Below are 19,760 nucleotides of genomic sequence, written 5' to 3'. Positions count from 1 at the left end.
CACAGTTTTTATAAACCCCCAGACAGCTGTATTTGTACAACTCCCTACAGTCATTTTGATACCTGGGAATAGCTAGAAAGTGTAAAGGAGGGGGGTAAGCGGTAGCAAGGCATAAGGTCCGAATGTACTATGAACACCCCTATGTACTAAAACAAAGTTTTTTCATACTGTGAAGCACACGCCCAGTACTCACAGCCGGATAAATGGCGTTTTTTTTAACAATCAGAACTTTAATTTTAACAATTATATGAAAAGTGGTTAAATCCAGGATTTTTAAATGTAGGCAGTAAAACTGATGCCCTCTAGACATCAGGCATGAAGTAAGCAAACAGAAGGCATTTGATAGCTAAAAAGGAAATGTCCTGGGCCTCAGTAACAGGAGCACACACATACCTCAGCAACTTTTAAAAACTCAGAAATCCGTGTCATTCTGGTGAGGAACTTCTTGTAAATGTCCAACCCGTCTTTACACTGGTTCTTCTTCATGTCAAAATATTTTTCTAAGAGAAGATTGGGGAGAACTTTAGGGTAAAACACCTTATAAATCACACATATAGTAGTCACACTGGTTACAGTAATTCATTAAATCAGGAAAGTCTAGGGCAGGGAAGGCGAACCTTGGCACTCCAGATGTTTTGAAACTACATTTTGCATGATGCTCCTGCGTTCTGCAGCGTAGTTGATCATCATGGGAAATGTCGTTTCAAAACATCTGGAGTGCCAAGGATCGCCATCACTGGTCTGGGGGATATTTCTGCTAGAAGTTCATGGTCAATAGAGCAACCGCGACCCAATAGCAGAAGAGAATGCTACCACCATGAAGGCTACCATGCTGACCAGCTACAAACCCTTCTGTTCTGCTGTAACCCTTAACATAGGTGACAGCAAAAGGGTTAAAGGAAAGATGTCATGATGGAAACCATTTAGACCACCATTACTTACTGTCCTTCCCAAAATTGGCTGTCACGCTAATGCTTTGGCATCTTTGATTTCAAAATCAGCACAAACTATTTAATTTTCAGCATATCTGTTCAAGGTCAGTAACTGAAAAGTATTGATGTGACATGAAGCCAGGGCAACCAGTATATGAAAAATCAGAATCAGCAACCCAAGTTGTTATTCTATTACAGGTACACTTTAAAGATAAATTTCAGCTTTTTATTTTTCTTTATGTGCCATACCTGGAAGACCCTCCTGGAAGCTGGAAAACACAGACAGCGCTACTACAATGATTGTTGCTGGCTTTGGGGACCCATGTTGAGTGGCTACCCTGCACAGGCCTACACTTTGGACTTTTAAGGCAGTGTTTCTCAACTCTGGTCCTCAAAGAGTTGAAGTAAAACCTTGGGGAGATGCAGACTAGAATACTGCAATCACTAATCAGCAAATGATATCACCTGTGATGTATTTCAGTTTTCTTGCAAACCTGGCCTGTTATGCCCGTACACACGCAACGATTATCGGCCGACCGATAGGCCGTCTTTTGTCCAGTGTTGTTGTGTTGGTTGAAATGTGCTCTAGACTGCACACAAATTTTCTCGGCCAACAAAAACCAACTTCAGAAGTGATGTCATGTGCTGGTTTACTTTCCGTGTGTTTTTTCTTCTTTGAGCATGCCCAGTCTTGCTCATCTGATTTTTGTCTGCCGAAATCTGTACTGACTGATGGACAAACGGCCGTTCTGTTGACGGCCAACAAAAATTTTATAGCATGCGCACCAGATTTTGTTCGGCCGAAAAGTCGCAGTCGGTTGTCGGAAGCATCATACTAACAAGCCGAAAATCGGCCGATCGGACATTGGCCGAATATTCACCGCCAACAATCGTTGCGTGTGTACGAGGCATTAGCGTGCCCTGAGGACCAGAGTTGAGAAACACTGCTTTAAGGAATGCAAAGCGTTCTCGGATTGGATGAGGTGGAGATCATGTTGTCACCACCTGCCTCTCCACCTCGTCCAATCCGATAACGCCTTGCATCCACTGAGAAAAAGCAAAGCGTTCCCTGAATGGTGTCAGTGTCGAACAATTGACCTCCTGTGTTCACCAAGCAGAGCAGCCACTAGCCATGGGACCCAAAGCCAAAACAGCAATGACTGCAGTAACGCTACCTAACACAGTGTTTATTAAATTCTGGGGACTTTACATTGGGGACTGTGCAACCATTTTAAACCAGTGATACCTGGAATTCGGCTTTACAAGGCTAACAGGAATGCACTTTGGGTCCATGGAAGTGCTCCAAGGTACATTTCCCTTTAAGTTCATCTTTTAATAAAGATCTTGCGAAAACAAAACTCAATTACAAAAAGAAAACACAAGCACAACCATCACCTTCACTAATCATCAACACAAGAAATAAGAGGATTAGACCCAGTTCACACTACTCCAACTTGGGACGTGACTTGTGCGACCCCAAGTCGCTTGACATTACAAATTCAATGTAAATGAATCAGAGCCTTCTTAATATGCACTACTGAAGTCGCTCCGACTTCAGAAAAGGTTCCTGTACTACTTCAAGGTGACCTCTATCCGACTTGTGCACATAGACTTCAATGGGAGCCGTCTCTAAGTCGGATCCTTATCTTTTTTCTAGCGACTGATCAGACTTTCCCGAAGAAAAAGATTACCCAGGCATTCCCCACAGACAAAGTCGCCTATCATTAAAGTCTCTTCAAAGTCACGCTAAAGTCGCGCTAAAAAGTCGTTCCTTCATGGGGCGACTTTCTGGTCGCAGTAGTGTGAACCGGCTCTCAGGGACACAAATCACTGCCAAACCAAACAATAGGATTTTAAAGGTAACACATGAAAGTTGTATAAAAAAAAAGTTTACATTTTATTTATACAAATGTTATATTTTTTTTTTGCTAAACTCATGAAACTAGACTCAACGATTTAGAGTAATAATGCTGAAATTACGCATATTGCCAGTATTTTCAGATAATAGCAACTCCACATATCCATAGGAAGGAAGTGCATAGTAGCTTCTCAATCGCATTTCGTGTGACAAAGCACGCTTCTTCAGGGAAAAACTGCCATTGACATCTGCAATAAATGCTCAAACTAAATGGATAGCTGTTACTACTAAGAATAGGAAGGACTTTGGTCAGGTTAGAAGTTAATAGTTTCCAGGATAATCCCAGAGACGAAGATTGCAAACTCCCTTAATCAAGGGAAGGAAAAGAAAGCCATATCAGTATAAATCATAGTGGATCACCAATTGAGTAGATGCCAAAGTCCTCAGGAGTCCCATGGTGACACGTCCATAATCTGTCCCTTGTCATCTCTGCGCTGAACGTAGCTGCCCAAGTAGTAACTTCTAAAGTGGTCCTTCCTACTCTTAGTGGTCAAAGCTCTGCATACCGTGTATTAAGCATCATTTAGTTTCAGCATTTCTTAAGATATTAACAACCGTTTTCCCTGAAGAAATGAGCTTTGTCCTGTGAAGCTACTATGCAATATTCCTTCTTACGAATATTTGGGGTTGCTACATTCTGAAAAGTCTGGCAATATATGCAAGTGCAGCATGAATATTCTATTTCGGATGTTGCGTCTAGTTTCGCGATTTTAACATTTGTGGGACGGTATTCACCATCACTGGGAGTGAAAGACAGATACTTGTAATGGTTTGGATCGCTTCAAGTGGGACAGTTATATTTGTCAGCAATATCTCTCAAGAAATATGAAGATTTAATCCCACATTACACTGTGAGACCTATAACCTGTTGCCATGAAGTCTGACTCCTAAATATTCATAGCAATACGTAGATGTGTATTCCATGTACTTCAATGTAGGAGACGGACAGACTGTCATTGGCAGTCTTGTCCTATTGTCTGTTTTGAGGTGGGATGTGGATTGTGTTAAGTCTGCCTGTCCCATTGTTAAATGTTAATGAGCCCACATTGTTCTGTCCAGATGGCTAGATAAATAGTTCAGGTTAATTCTGTTTCTGTATACAATTTCATCTACATATGATAATGTAATCAGGTAACCCCTGACCTGTGTGTGGTATTTTGATCAGGAGGAGGATGTTCTCATGTGTGCATAAATTGAGTGTGAAGCTGTTCAATAAAGGAGAAGGTTCCAAAACTTGTACAAGCTAAGTTGTTGGCTAGCTTTGTATGAGGGCGGCTGGGAAAATCTGGCATATATGTTCATGACTGCAAGGAAGCCGTATACTGGCGGAAGACCACAAGTACAGTGTGGGTCGGCAGTTCCGTTACAATTTGTATAGATAAAATATAAACTTTTTTTTATGCAACTTTGGTGTGGGATCTTTAAAAAGCCTACTTGATTTGGTTTGACAGATTTGGATCTTCATTACCTATTCATCAACAGTCTACTACATAATCACATGCGCACGTGTAACACGTGTTAATCAGCGCTATCCTGCTATAAAAATCAATGACGTCTTAATGTACCCATAAGGCGGCCACGTGACCGCTTCATTTACTAGACACCTCTGCTAAACGCATTCATGTGGCCTCATACTGCGTAGGATAATTTACACTGATATCACTTGATGAATGAGAGAAAAAAGAGGTCTGCCCTCAGGTTTTCTGCTTTGTAACAAGTGTTGCAGAATGACAAATCAGCTCTATTTACCTAACAGATTAATTATCCCTTCATTGTATGCAGCGAACAATCTGATGGCATCCTTGAAGAGCAGCATGAATGCAGCATTAATGACTCCATTTGTCAGTTCGTTGGCATTTACCTAAGAGAAAGGGAAAATGCAAAGCACTGAAAACATGGACATCACATGGTGGATACTTGAATGAGCATGGCACAACTGCTAAAAAATCCTTCCACAAACACACACACGAATTACCTTAGCAGGCACATTTAAAAGTAAGCAGCAGCCAGACCTCTGCAGCACTGGCTTATTTTGGCGATGGCAGAAATCAGCCAAAAACATCCAATGCAGAATTAGGTCTTCTGCTTGTCAACAGTATAAGTGCCAGTCAAGGAGACCTGTCCATCTACACAAAGCTAAAACATTAAAGTGGTTGTAAACCCTTACATACACTACATTGTCAAAAGTATTGGGACGCCTGCCTTTACACACACATGAACTTTTAATGTCATCCCAGTCTTAGTCTGTAGGGTTCAATATTGAGTTGGCCCACCCTTTGCAGCTATAACAGCTTCAACTCCTCTGGGAAGGCTGTCTACAAGGTTTCGGAGTATGTCTATGGGAATGTTTGACCATTCTTCCAGAAGCACATTTGTGAGGTCAGGCACTGATGTTTGACGAGAAGGCCTGGCTCGCAGTCTCGCTCCAATTAATCCCAAAGATGTTCTATCAGACTGGGGTCAGGACTCTGCAGGCCAGTCATGTTCCATCCACCCCTACACTAAATTCGGCCTGGTTTTATCTTAGTTGGAGAACCTGTTAAAAGTTATCATGCTAATAACAAAAGAACGGAGCACAGGACTTTCGGCTTTCAAGAGAAATAAGTAAACACTACATATAGATGTGCCAAGGTCAAATTTCATGAATGGAGTTTACATCCACACTACAGCGATGTCAGACATCACATGTGATTCACACAGCACTGCTCTGCAAATCACCTGCAATATCTGTGCAATGCGAATTCAGCCATACAGATCGTATGGCTGAATTTGCATCACAGTCAGACCAAGTTTTGCTGCGCACCAGAATTGGATCGCATGGGCGTTCACACCTATGCGATTAGATTCATGTCCGAAATGACAGTTCGCACTGCGAATATAGGGGGTGTCATTAACTTTGTATTAACATTCCTAGCAGTTTGCATATGGCAGTGTGAACTGCCTGCAAGTCAGGTGAGATGGGGGAACCTGCAGTGGATTTACAGTGTTTCCGCATGGCCCCAGTGTGAACCGGCACTTAAGGATAAGTTCACCTTTTGGAACATGTTACGTCTTCCACCCATATTTCGCTTGAAAGATGTAACATGTGCCAACAGTTTCAGCCTGCCCCCATCTGCAGCAGCAAACAGGCATCTTTTCTGGGCACGCGTTGTCACCATTTAAAAAAATAAACAGCCCACCAGGCTGCGTCATTCATTCACATAGATCTGTGGATAGGAAATTACAACAAACAGCCTTTGTGGCTCTCGGCTTGTAGTTCCCAAACTAACATAACCCTGTTGAGTGCTCTGGTACTTCGTCTCTTCCTGTCAGTGTATCTGCCTGCCCATACAAGGTACGGACATAGAGACAGATACACAGACAAGTCTGCAGGAGTCCTGCATGGCACCCAAGATCTGCTGATCGTGTGTGCAATGCTTTACAGACTCCAAATAATGCTCTTTTTTTTTTACCTGCAAAAAGATGTGCATTTATTTTTTTTAAAAGGTGAACTCATTCTTAACGGCGGAAAAACCGGCACAATTTGCCTAGATTTGGGTATATTCTGCTTACGTTGAAATCAAGCAGGGCATCCATTTGGTTCTGTATAATGGGCATTGTCTTCAGCAACTTTTCTGTGTTCATTGTCCTCATGACGCCATCAGCCCTAAAAATAAACATAGCAGGATTCAGCACAGCTGCACTTTTGTTTTAAATGCAGACCAATGAAGAAAGCACACATGCAATCCCAGTGGGCCTAGCTTATTGTGACAGTGGCGATTACATCCAGAATATCTTTTATCACCAGCAGTCAGGTGAATACTATCTGCAGGGCCGGGGTAGTGGACGATATTCAGCTAAAGGGGGGTCACTTGTTTCACTAGACTGCTCTACACTGATAACAATGAGGGTCCTTGCAGGAGCCACTGCCAAACAATCTGTTCAGATAGTTCCAGCAAGATGAGATTGATCAGCAAGCAAAAGAACGGGCATGATCCCTAGATATTCTATACAGAAATTAAAGCCTTTAAAGTAGAACTATAGGCAAAATTTTTTTTTCCATTTTGGATAGGAGCAAAGAAGGGCTTTAACTCCTATCAGATTTTTTCGCCATCTGTGTCCCCATTGGGGAGATTTCCCTTCACTTCCTGTCCCATAGCCAAAACAGGAAGTGAGAGGACATTTCTGTAAATCAAGGGAATTCCTTGGGGACCCCAAGGTCAGCAGAATTAGTGTACCCATTTGAAGATTTCCCCCTCTATTACATTTCTGGGGTCAACCCAAATTTGGGGTTTTCTTTTACTTTCAATGAGAATGGTAAACAGGACAAATAGAGAGTGAATCTCCTTAAGGGGACACAGACAGCAATAAAAACTGACAGGTGTTCTAATCCCTCTCCATTCTATGCAAAGCTAAAAAAAGTTTTGCCTTTACTTAAACTTTAAAGGAAAAAAAGGCGAAAATACAACGTACTTTCATTAAAAGCCAGCCACTGGTACAGAACTAATATTTGAGTTTACAGTAAAAGAATACCAAAGACGACTGGCACAAAAAAAAATCCAGATACAAAGTGTGCAATTAGTCCGTTTCTGGCACTCCGCTCCTACATGTAAAAATCATTTTTTTGCTAGAAAATTACTCAGAACCCCCAAACATTTTTTTGTAGCAGAGACTCTAGGAAATAAAATGACGGTCATTGCAACTTTTTATGTCACACGGTATTTGCACAGAAATTTTTCAAAAGCTTTTTTTGGGGGAAAAAAAGTTTTATGAATAAAAAAACAAAAAAAAAAAACAAAAAAAAACCAAAACACTAAAGTTAGCCCATTTTTTGTATAATGTGAAAGATGTTACGCCGAGTAAATAGATACCCAACATGTCACGCTTTAAAATTGCACACACTCATGAAATGACGCCAAATTTCCACACTTAAAAATCTCCATAAGCAATGCTTTAAACATTTTTACAGGTTACCAGTTTAGAGTTACAGAGGAGGTCTTGGGCTAGAATTATTGCCCTCGCTGTAACGTTTGCGGCAATACCTCACATGTATGGATTGAACACCATTTACATATGTGCCCGCGATGTACACATTCATTCGCTTCTGCGTTCAAGCACACGGGGAAGGGGGCACTTTTTTTTATTTTTTTATTATTCTATATTTTTACACTTTACCTTATTTTTTTATTTTTTTTTTATTTTATTTCTATTACAAGGAATGTAAACATCCCTTGTAAGCCCCCGTTCACACTAAGGCGACCTGTGAGGCGACCTGGTCGCCTCACAGGTCGCCTCCCATAGGGAAGCTGCGGACCCGTTCTAATAGGAGCGACACAAGTCGCTCCGACTTAGAAAAAGGGTCCGGTGCTTCTATGGGGCGACCAGGAGGCGACCACCATAGACTTCAATGTTATGAAGTCCGTGGCGGCCGCTCCGAGGTCACGGGGCGCTGCTCGCACCGCGACCTCGGAGGTCGCCACCCGAAATCGGATCGCTTGCATGTGAACGGGGGCCAATAGGAATAGTGCATGACAGGTCCTCTTTATAGAGAGATCTGGGGACAATAAGACCTCAGATCTCTCCTAGAGGCCGAAAAGCCTGAAATAAAAAAAAAAAAAACAAACTATATCTTGGCTATCTAACTGAGATCACGGCAATATTGACAAATGCCAGGCCGGGCGGACGTCATCGTGGCGCTCCCGGGCCTCCGGGAGTCATAAGAGACTGCCAGGGCCATCTGGTCCTCGGCAGTCTCTATGGTGTAATTTCGCCGGTGGCCGATTCTTTCTACAGTTCACCGGTCGCACGGGCGAGCCACGAGAAGCACCGGAATGTCCCCTCCTGCTGCCTGTAAGAACAATCAAGAGACTGAACAGCCGCTATGATTGTTCTTATGGTGAAGGGAATCACCGGCTAGAAAAAATTATATCTGAATGATGCCTGCAGCTGCACCCATCATTCAGATATTCCCCGCGTTCAGCCCTGGACGTCATATGACGTCCAGTGATAAGGAAGTGGAGGAGAAAGAGGAGATCCACTAAAAGAGCAATTTATTTACAAGGGACAGAAGGGCAACAACATGAGTAAAGAATGCTTCACTTTTATCACCCATCAAATTATTTTTACCCTCAATTATATTACAGCACAGAAACTTACCCACGCTTTACTTTGGTGAAGTCGAAAGCAACTTGTCTGTAAGAAACGGCCTTCTCATTCAGGTACCGGCTATAGCGTCTGATAAAGGTGGACATGTCATAGCCTGGAAATGGTAAAAGATACATCAGTTAATCCAAACTCAAAATCTGCCAACTTTTCAGAGTGCATAAATTCCATCTTTAAATTTGCCTGCAGTTCAGTTTTAATAACCACAAGAGGAACAAGTCAACTTTGCTAATGTACCCTTTCATGGTTTTCTCATCCTTTGAGTGCTTTACCGAGCACAGCCATGACCTAATAGTCCACACTTCCTTATGGGCTTTTTTATCTATTTTTCATGCATTTATGTGATCAGTTAGGCTCTATTCATAACTGAGCGCAATGATTTACTGGCGTATTTTTAAAGCGTCTTTGCACCTTTCTCAAGCGTTTTACAGCTTCAGGCATTTTTGTTTAGCCAGTAGAAAGCACCGGGGGGGGGGGGGGGGGGCGGAGAGGAAATTAGAGGTGGAGAACTGCTGTTTAAAGTAGGGATGCACCGAAATGAAAACTCTGGGCCGGAACCGAAAATGCAGGATGCCCTTGGCCGAAAACCGAAAAAACCCGGCTATATTTAATAACGGCATTTTTAACCCATTTTCGGTTGCCGAAATTTCGGTGCACCACTAGTTTAAAGCGGTTGTATACTCATAAAAAAAAAAAAAAAAAAACCCTGCAGGACAAAGGCATAATGAGCTAGCTCATTATGAAATACTTACCTTAGACCGAAGCCCCAACACGGTTGTCTGGACAACACTTAGGGAGCCGACATGCTCCCTCAGCGTCTCTTCCTTGATTGGAGACTCCGGCACTATGAGTTGCCGGAGCCGCCATAACATCACTCCCGCGCATGCTTTTCGGCAAGGAGCTCTGAAGGTCCGCCGGACCTTCAAAGCGCATGCGCCGTAGACATCAGCGGCTGCATGCAGGTTGAATATCTCCTAAACCGTGCAGGTTTAGGAAATATTAATTGTACCTACAAGTAAGCCTTATTATAGGCTTACCTGTAGTTAAAAGTCAAATAGCGGAGTATACTACCGCTTTAAGCAGAAAACACGCCACAAAACACTCGTAAAATGCTCAAGTCAGGCATTTCTATTGAAGTCTATGGGGGCAAAAATGCTTGCATTCTGCCAAAAAGAAGCTCATGTACTTTGAGCGACAGGCATTCTGCTTCTGGTAACAGACAGCTCATATGTGAACAGGGGTCATTAAAATTTATTGGATTTGGCTTGTTGGGCGTTTTAGAGCTACAAACTTAAAGCAAAAAAATTGCTCAGGTGTGACAAGTGTGAACAGGACCTTATGGCACTTTTCCACTGCAAGTACCGGCTCGGCTCTACTCGGCCCTGCTTGGCCCGGTTTGCTTTTCCACTGCGGTACCGCATGGTATAGTGTCGGAACAGTTCGGTACGGTATAGGTTTGCTTTTCCACTAAAGTAGTACTAAAGTTAAGTGGGTGGGATAACAACGGGGTGGGTGTGATTCTCTGACCAATCAGTGGCTAGTAGTGACTGCATGCAAAGGATTGTGGGATATGGTACCAGTTTGGTACCTGTTGGAACCACAATCGAGTAGGTACTGTTTTTTTCAGAGCCGTACCGTACCGTTCGGTTCCATGCAGTGGAAAAGCAAACCTATACCGTACCGTACCATTCCGACCCTATACCATGCGGTACCGCAGTGGAAAAGCACAAAAGCGTGCCGAGCCGGTACGGTTCTATGCAGTGGAAAAGCGCCATTAGAGAAATTGGCAGTTAAAGTGATTGTAACGTTTTTTTTAATTAAAATTACAAACAGATTATACTTCCCTCCTCTGTGCAGTTGGTTTTGCACAGGGCAGCCCGGATCCTCCTCTTCTCGGGCCCCTGGCCCCTCCCTCTTGTTGAGTGCTCCCACAGCAACCAGTTAGCTTTGGGGGACACCCAAGCCGAGGTGCAGCCATTCAGACACAAAGCTCTTGTTCAGCCCTGTCTCCTATCTCTCCTGATTGTCTGATTTTGATTGACAGCAGTGGAAGCCAATAGCGCCACTGCGGTGTCTCAGCTAGTTAGGAGAGAGAGTCACAGATGGCTGAGTCGCTGGTGGACATCGCTGGATAGAGAGGGGGATAAGGTAAGTATTAGGGGGGGCTGCTGCACACAGAAGGGTTTTTATCTTAATGTAAAGAATGCATTAAGATAAAATATTGTCTGCCTTTACAAACACATCTGTGGGTAGAAAGTACAAGTGTCTCAAAATGCCGGTACGTACCTGCAACAAAACACCAAAAAAGTTGCTTCTACAGCCAGAGCCTGGATCTATTTGATAGGCAACTCTGTGTCTAGGTTTATACCTGCTGTCTCCAACACCGTCCTATTGACTCATTAACATGAATGTCTCTCCATCCACTAGGAATCTACAGGAAGAGGTGTAAAAGCTTTGGAACCATCAAAAAATTCCAAAGCTTTGCCTGTAAAAATGTAGATTTGACAACAACCACAGGGTCCTGGTGACTGGTGCATGTATATGAACCTCTAACTGCCTGCACTATAAATCTGCAGCAGTCACTTTAACCAGTTGCTGACCACCCCCACACAGATTTACTGCAGCAGGGCGGCTCAGATGTGCATAATCACGTAGTACTACGTAATTAGGTGCACTCGGTCTTGGTGACGTGTACGCGCCGCCGAGACACAGCGTGATCAGACACAGAGGGAGGCGGGCCACGGGAGGAGCGGCGGCAATTGCCGACGGCCTCCCACAAACGCCAGAGAAACTGACAGAAGACCGGCCTGCTTATGTAAATAAAGCAGGCGAGTCTTCTGTCACACAGGCAGAGAGAGATCAGGTGCTAAGCTGATCCCCCAATCCCTCCCAAGTGCCTGTCACAGAGTGCTTCCCCCTGCCCAACAGTGAGTAAGCACAGTCAGGCATACATTAACCCCTTTGATCACCCCCAGTATTAACCCCTTCCCTGCCAGTGTCATTTATACAGTAACAGTGCATAATATTTAGCACTGATTACTATATTAATGTCACTGTTCCCGAAAAAGTGCCAAAAATGTCAGTTAGGGGTCCGATCTGTCCGCTGCAATCCCGCTAAAAATCGCAGATCGCCGCCATTACTAATAAAAACAAAAAAAATCAAATAAACGTCCAAAAATCTATCCCGTAGTTTGTAAAACGCTATAACTTTTGCACAAATCTAATTAAATAACGCTTTTTGGGATTTTTTTTTACCAAAAATATGTAGAATACAAATTGGCCTAAACTGAAAAAAAATTGTTTTTCATTTTTTTTTATATTGGGAATGTTTTATAGCAGAAATGTTTTTTTTTTTTTTTAATTGTCGCTCTTATTTTGTTTATAGCGTAAAATCTAAAAACCACAGAGGTGATCAAATATCACCAAAACAAAACTATTTGTGGGGAAAAAAAAAAACATCCATAGTATTTGGGTGCAGCGTCTGCGCAATTTATTAACGCAGTGCAGATTCACAAAAATGGCCAGGTTAGTAACGGGGTAAAACCTTCCAGAGCTGAAGTTGTTGAAGCAACAATGACAATGAAACCTTACCTTGAAGTCCACTCTTGTCCAAAAAATTGCTCAGATTGAATAAAGTATTCCGGGATGCCAGATACTGGATAAAGCGCTATAAAAAGAAAAAAAAAAAAAGCAAATAATGAAAAAGCAAAAACCACCACTTTAAATTTACAATCATATTAAAAAGGTCTTATTTGTAAAGCTCTACCCCACTTAATAGAAAAATGATATTGCAGCCTAACTTCAGGATAAAGGTAATGCATCAGCAGAGGTGTGCAGGGACAGGTGCATAGAGCAGGATGAACAGGCTCTGCATCGCGGTCTGACCACCCTTCCCCGCATACAGGCTCATGCCGAAGCATAGGACTGAACACCCGTGTGAAAGAGCCACAAGAAGCATCACCTCAAAATCATAATACTTTATTAATCCCAAAGGGAAACAATTGGGACACAGCCGAACACTAGGAATTGACCAATTCTCGGTGGGGCCGATTTCTACTTTTATTTCTATTTTTTGACGTATTGGTATCGGCTACATACTTGCCGATATTGCTGCGAGTGGTTGTACTGGGGTGATGCCTGCAGCTACAGGCATGACCCCAGTACTGTTTTTTAGAGTGGACGGTCAGCTTTCTTGTAATGACAACTGATGCGGCTAAGCAGCCACTTGGCTGTTATTACAAGCAGTGGGAGGGGATAAAGGGGGTGAAGGGGATAAAGGGGATAAAGGGGATGAAGGGGATGAAGGGGATGAAGGGGATGAAGGGGATGCCCGCCCCCCCCTACTGCTTCGCCCGGGTCTCCCGTTCCACAGAGAGGCCCGAGCGACCAGACGGCACATACGCCGGCTGGCCGAAGACCCGAACAAAGCCAGAATCGGCTTTGATTGGGTCTCCGATGTAGTAACCCGGAAGCTATGTCATGACAGCACTTTCGTTTACTGTAGCCTTGAAGGCGCCAGATTTAAAAAAAAAAAAAAGACCGTATCCAAAAAACAGCCAAACTTGGCGTTTGGAATGTTTTTAAGTGCAGAGGAGCCAAGATCCCTCCATAAAGAGTACCTGTCACTGCCCATTACTGTCACAAGGGATGTTTACATTCCTTGTGACAGCAAAAAAAGTGATTGATTAAAAAAAAAAAAAAATAATTTAAAAGGACAGTGTAAAAATAAAAACTTTAAGGGCTCTTTCACACGGAGTGGACCGTATTGCGATCCGCTCCGGCACTTTTTTTTTTTCACGGACACGGATGACACTTGTGTCATCCGCTCTGTATGTCCGCATATCATCGCATCCGTTTGCGGATGATATACGGACATAATGTAAGTCTATGGGATTGCGGATGTCAGCGGATGACACCGCTGACATCCGATTTTGCTTCCTTTCCGTTTTTTAAACGGAACAAAAATAGGGTTCTGTTCCAAAAAACGGAACAGAACTAAAAGGACGCAAATCGGATGTCAGCGGATAGTCATCCGCTGACATCCGCAACCCCATAGACATTCATTATGTCCGTATATCACCCGCAAACGGATGGGGTGATATACGGACACACGGAACGTCTGTGTGAAAGGGCCCAAAATGTGCAGAATATCAGCACCCAATATCGGCTATCACCCTGAAGGGCAACCGGAAAATCTGTATCGGCCCTGAAAAAAACTATATTGATCGATCCCTACCACACACAACAAAAGATAACACAAGATCACAACAATGAACAGAATAATAACACAACAAAAATTACCAACAGCAGCAATTAGCACCAATAAAACAAATTAAAACTATACTCTAATAAACCATCCAAAATTATCCATCCATCACCTCTATTAGGGCCCCCATCATTCCCATTAAACCCATGGCCCCTGAGGACCATGTAGTTCTAGAACCAGTGGCTCCATGACTGGTCACTGATGTGTGTCTCGTTTTCGTAAACATGTGAGGAAGGATAAAAAAGATAATGCAATACGGAATGTGGTTATCAAGACTTTTTGTACAGCTAGGTTTATGCAGTATGAAGAATATGATTAGCTTATATGTGGATAAAAAGTTCAGGACCACTGAATCATGGCATCCAAAGTCAGTTCGTTTTTATATGTAGAGAAAAGCGGGTATGAAGATAGTGTGAAAGCGCTCAGTGGCAGTTCACGTACTAACAAATAGCAGTAAAGCACCTTACGCGCATTGGTGCGCTATGGTGTCATTCATTGAGAATGACGCCTAGGGCAACTGTGTGCTCGGCTCCCGAAAAAAGGATCAGGTGTGATCATGGCCAAGCTGATAGGCAGTGCTGTATCTTGGCCTAGGCCAACAAGGCCCAGGCCTAGGGCAGCACTTTGCAAGGGGGCAGCAAAAAAGCTGATGGGACTGCACTAATATGCTGCCCTGATGGGCACTGATATGTTGCACTGATGGGCACTAATAGACTGCACTGATGGCCACTGATGAGGCAGGACTGATAAGCTGCACTGATGGGCACTGATATGATGCACTGAGAGGCTGCACTGGTGGCCACTGATGGGGCTGTACTGATGGCCACTGATGAGGCTTCACTGATGGGCAGTAATGAGGCTGCACTGATGAGCACTGATAAGGCTGCACTGATGAAGCTGAACTTATGGGAACTGATAAGGCTGCACTGATAGACTGTGGTTGTGGTTTACAGATGACAGGGCGGGTCATATTTAAATTAGGGGTGCCCAAGTTTAGTCAGGCCTAGGGCAGCACAAAACCTAAATACACCACTGCTGATAGGCCATTCATTTTAAATGCACTGTCTTGAAAAACAAACATAATATACACATTACATATACACCCACAGAATAATTTTATATATATATATATATATATATATATATATATATATATATATATATATATATATACATATACACACACACACACACACACACATACATACATATACACACACACACACACACTTTATTGTCAAAAGTATTGGGACGCCTGAGTTTACACACACGAGCCTTAATGGCATCCCAGTCTAATGCCTCGTACACACGCAACGATTATCGGCCAACTTTTGTCCAGAGTGGTGTTGTGTTGGTTGGAATGTGCCTAGACTGCACACGAATTTTCTCGGCCAACAAAAATCTACTTCAGAAGTAATGTCATGTGCTGGTTTACTTTTCGTGTGTTTTTTCTTCTCTGAGCATGCCCAGTCTTGCTCATCAGATTTTTGTCTGCCGAAATCTTTACTGACTGACGAAAATCGGCCGTTGTGTTGACGGCCAACAAATTTTATAGCCTGCACGCCAGATTTTTTTCGGAAGCATACTAACAAGCTGAAAATCGGCCGATCGGACGTTGGCCGAAAATTCCCGGCCAATAATCGATGTGTGTGTACGAGGCATTAGTCTGAAGGATTCAATATTGGACCCTACAGACTAAGACCAGGGTGCCATTAAAGTTCATGTGTGTCCCAATGCTATTGACAATATAGTGTCTATATACACACACACACAGTTACATTACATCCCTTTATAATTATGGTTTTATTATTATACCAGAGTTATATACCACCCGCAGTACAATTCAATACAAGAGGTTGATTTGTAGACCTTTTCACAATAACTGCAGCTAACATGTTCGGTGCTTGTGCTACTTTTTTTATTTTTTATCACAGCACACATTTAATAGACAGACAATCAACTCCAAATTATACTATAAAAAGCTGTCAAGGTAAAATTACAGAGGAAGCTGTTACAAGGGAATCACCACTGCTTTGCAGTTTCTATGCATTAGTCAATTAACATTAAATATGACTCATCACACCAACTTCCATTTTTTTTTCCTAGGAAAATGATCTTTGCTGCTCGATTAGCAACATGTCATTCTATATCTGAGTGTTATTTTTGTTAGTCATTTTAAAAAATGACTTAAGGCTCCGCTCACACTGTTGCGGTGCGAAACATCAAATTGTGAGTGCTATTGTGGTGCAAATTTAGTGTGCGATTGTTGTGTCAAGCAGTGGCGACTGGTGCTCAAAATTTTTGCGGGGCGCAAACAGAAAAATGTAATAGGCATTGCTTTGCGGCAAAAAACGCTGTAAAAAATGCGTGACTTTGGAGGTCACAAAAGTGTGAAAGGGGCCTTCGGTAATTAAGGTATAGTGCCCCCCTTCAATGCAGAGATGCCAGCGTGCCCCCCTTCAATGCAGAGATGCCAGCGTGCCCCCCTTCAATGCAGAGATGCCAGCGTGCCCCCCTTCAATGCAGAGATGCCAGCGTGCCCCCCTTCAATGCAGAGATGCCAGCGTGCCCCCCTTCAATGCAGAGTGACCAGCATGCCCCCTTTCAATGCAGAGTGACCAGCGTGCCCCCTTTCAATGCAGAGTGACCAGCGTGCCCCCTTTCAATGCAGAGTGACCAGCGTGCCCCCTTTCAATGCAGAGTGACCAGCGTGCCCCCTTCCAATGCAGAGTGACCAGCGTGCCCCCTTCCAATGCAGAGTGACCAGCGTGCCCCCTTCCAATGCAGAGTGACCAACGTAAGCGTTTCACATTAGTGCGTTTACAGAGATCGCGTGTAATTCGGAGCGCACTGCTCCTAAATTACATGCGATTTCATGTGCAGTGAAAATTTCAGCCATACGCTTTGTATGGCTGAATTTTCACCGCATCCGCACTAAACTCGCACACAAGGATTTTTTTTATACGCAGCAGAATCGGATCGCATAGTGGTTCACACTAGTGCGATCCGATTCTGTGCGAACTTGCAGATCGCAGTGCGATATGCGATCGCAACTAGGGGTGTCGTTGACTTTTAATTGACACCCAATGCATATTGCATATGGCAGTGTGAACTGCCAGAGGTGCGGACGCGATGCGGGATCACGCTGCATATTTGCAGCGTTACCGCATCGCACAAATGTGAACCGCCACGAAGAGCCTCAGATTGGTCACTGTGAAGCCCAACCCCTTGTGTTTTCTGCCTCTGTGAAAGGACGGGACGGATAACATTGTATCACTCTCTGTGTTACCCTCCTTTTGTGCTGGGAGCATGCCGCAAGTGGCGCTCCTAGCACAGAGACCGGGGTCTCACCGAGAGCCCTGGGCCTCTCTCTAACTATCGGGACCCGGAACATCCGATTCCAGGTAACCTGATCGCTAGAATAGCCTCAGATCGGTCACTGTGCAGCCCACCAATGTGTTTTCTGCCTCTGGGAAAGGACGGGACGGATAACATTGTATCACTCTCTGTGTTACCCTCCTTTTGTGCTGGGAGCACTCCGCACGTCACATGCTCCTAACACAGAGACCGGGGTCTCACCGAGAGCCCTGGGCCTCTTTCTTACTATCGGGACCCGGAACGTCTGATTTTAGGTAACCGGATCGTTAGAATAGCCTCCGATCGGTCACTGTGAAGCCCACACCCGTGTTTTCTGCCTCTGTGAAAGGACGAGACAGATACATTGAATAACTCAATCCTTGCAGAGATAAATAAAATAAGAAAAAAATACCTAAAACAAGGTTTGATCTTGGCCAGTGCCAGGGTTTTGGTCAAGGTCAAAGTATGTATTTTTTGGACAGGATTTATTTAATTTATTTTTAAATTAGTGTCAGTGTGTTTTAGGTAGGACTAAAAAAAAAAAAAAAAAAAAAGCAAAAATGTGCACTTTTGTACAATGTGGTATCGCTGCGATAGTCAGGAGCAGGAGAATTTATTTATTTATTTTGGGTTGTTCTTTGGAGGTAAGTTATGGTAGTAGCAGGAAATATACAGTTAAATTTAAAAAAAAAAAAAAAAAAAAAAAAAAAAACTATTTTTGTAACATTTTGGGCCAGTCTTCCTTTGATAATATTAAGAGAAAAAAATTAAAAAAACAAAAACAAAAACTGAGATATCCATTACCATTTACCACCAAATGATAGCCCAATTTGTCCTGAACAAAACAAGGTATAATTAACCTGAATGCACAAAGTAGTTGTGATATGTATGGTTTTAACGTTTTAAAATTGCAAAATTGGGCTTAGGCATTTAAATTTGTTTTACCCTTCGGCTGGGTTCACACTATTGTGAACCCTGACCATCGCATCTGATTCACACCACATTGCGGATCACATGCGATGTCTGTGCGATGCAAATTCAGCCATACATTTAGTATGGTTGAACTCTCATCCCAGTCGCACAAAAATGGTGCGGGAACCTTACTTTTCTACACTAGAATCAGATTCACATGGATTCCTGTCCGAATTCCCAATTCAAACTGCAAACCGATTTGGGAGTGTCATTAACTGTGTTATGACACCAGCAGCTGTTCGCAGAGGGCAGTGTGAACTACCTATAGGGCAGTGGTCCTCAACCCTGGCCTACAGGGCCCACTAACAGGCTAGGTTTGGGAGATAACTGAAATACATCCCAGGTGATATCATTTGCTGCTCAGTGATTGCAGTACTCTTGTCTGCATCTCCCCAAGGTAATACCTAAAATCTGGCCTGTTAGTGGGCCCTGAGGACCGGAGTTGAGGACCACTGCTGTAGGGGAAAAGTGATGCGGGAACCCGCACTAGAATCGCCCTGGTTCCTGCATCGTAGTAGTGTGAACCCAGGTTCAGGCACGAGGGAGTTAAAGCAGTAGTATCCCCGTACAGAAATAAAAAAAACTCCTGCAAGACAATGGCATAATGTGCTAGTATGCATCGCATATTAGCACATTATGAAATACTTACCTTAGAACGAAGCCCGACACGGTCGGCCAGACACTGCTAAGGGACCTGTCATGTTCCCTCTGCGTCTCTTCCGGGTTTAGCAGCTCCGGCGCTGTGAGTGGCCGTAGGCGCGATGACGTCACTGCCGCCGGACCTTCAGAGCACTTGCGCCGCTGGTGTCAGCGACTGCATGCAGGGTGAATAGCTCCTAAACCATGCAGGTTTTAGGAGATATTAATTTTACCTACAGGTAAGCCTTATTGCAAGTAAAAGTTAAAAGCGGAGTATACTACCGCTTTAAAGATGGAGTATTACTTTAAAAAGACCTAATTACTTTAAAAAGCAAAACAAAGAAGTTGATTGTTTGGTGTTACACACACTTTGAGTTCCGGTCTGCTTTAAAATTAATGACCGTGAGTACTAATGCTTGGCTATCACTTGAAATAAGACTAACAATAAAAGCTAACCTTTGACTGAAGGGTGAACAGTCCCTGGTATTAGTAAGTTATGACGCCATATAGAAGATAATGGATAGTAAAACAAGGT

General features: G+C 43.3%; 1 protein-coding gene across 9 annotated transcripts in view; it reads right to left on the bottom strand.

The window, feature by feature from the left end:
* Positions 1-19,760, bottom strand: part of PICALM (phosphatidylinositol binding clathrin assembly protein) — a 227,370-nt gene that overhangs the window by 139,632 nt on the left and 67,978 nt on the right. For all 9 annotated transcript variants that reach the window (XM_082246083.1, XM_082246081.1, XM_082246086.1 and 6 more), the window contains exons 3-7: positions 12,583-12,658; positions 8,986-9,088; positions 6,403-6,496; positions 4,600-4,711; positions 394-500 (exon numbers count right to left, since the gene is read on the bottom strand). In XM_082246083.1, coding sequence (XP_082102209.1) covers positions 394-500; positions 4,600-4,711; positions 6,403-6,496; positions 8,986-9,088; positions 12,583-12,658 — 492 coding nt within the window. The remainder of the gene's footprint in view (positions 1-393; positions 501-4,599; positions 4,712-6,402; positions 6,497-8,985; positions 9,089-12,582; positions 12,659-19,760) is intronic.

This window comes from Pelophylax lessonae, assembly GCF_965119305.1.
Source record: "Pelophylax lessonae genome assembly, chromosome: 2".
NCBI classification, from domain to species: Eukaryota; Metazoa; Chordata; class Amphibia; order Anura; family Ranidae; genus Pelophylax; species Pelophylax lessonae.
This window is presented reverse-complemented; position numbering and strand designations above follow the sequence as displayed.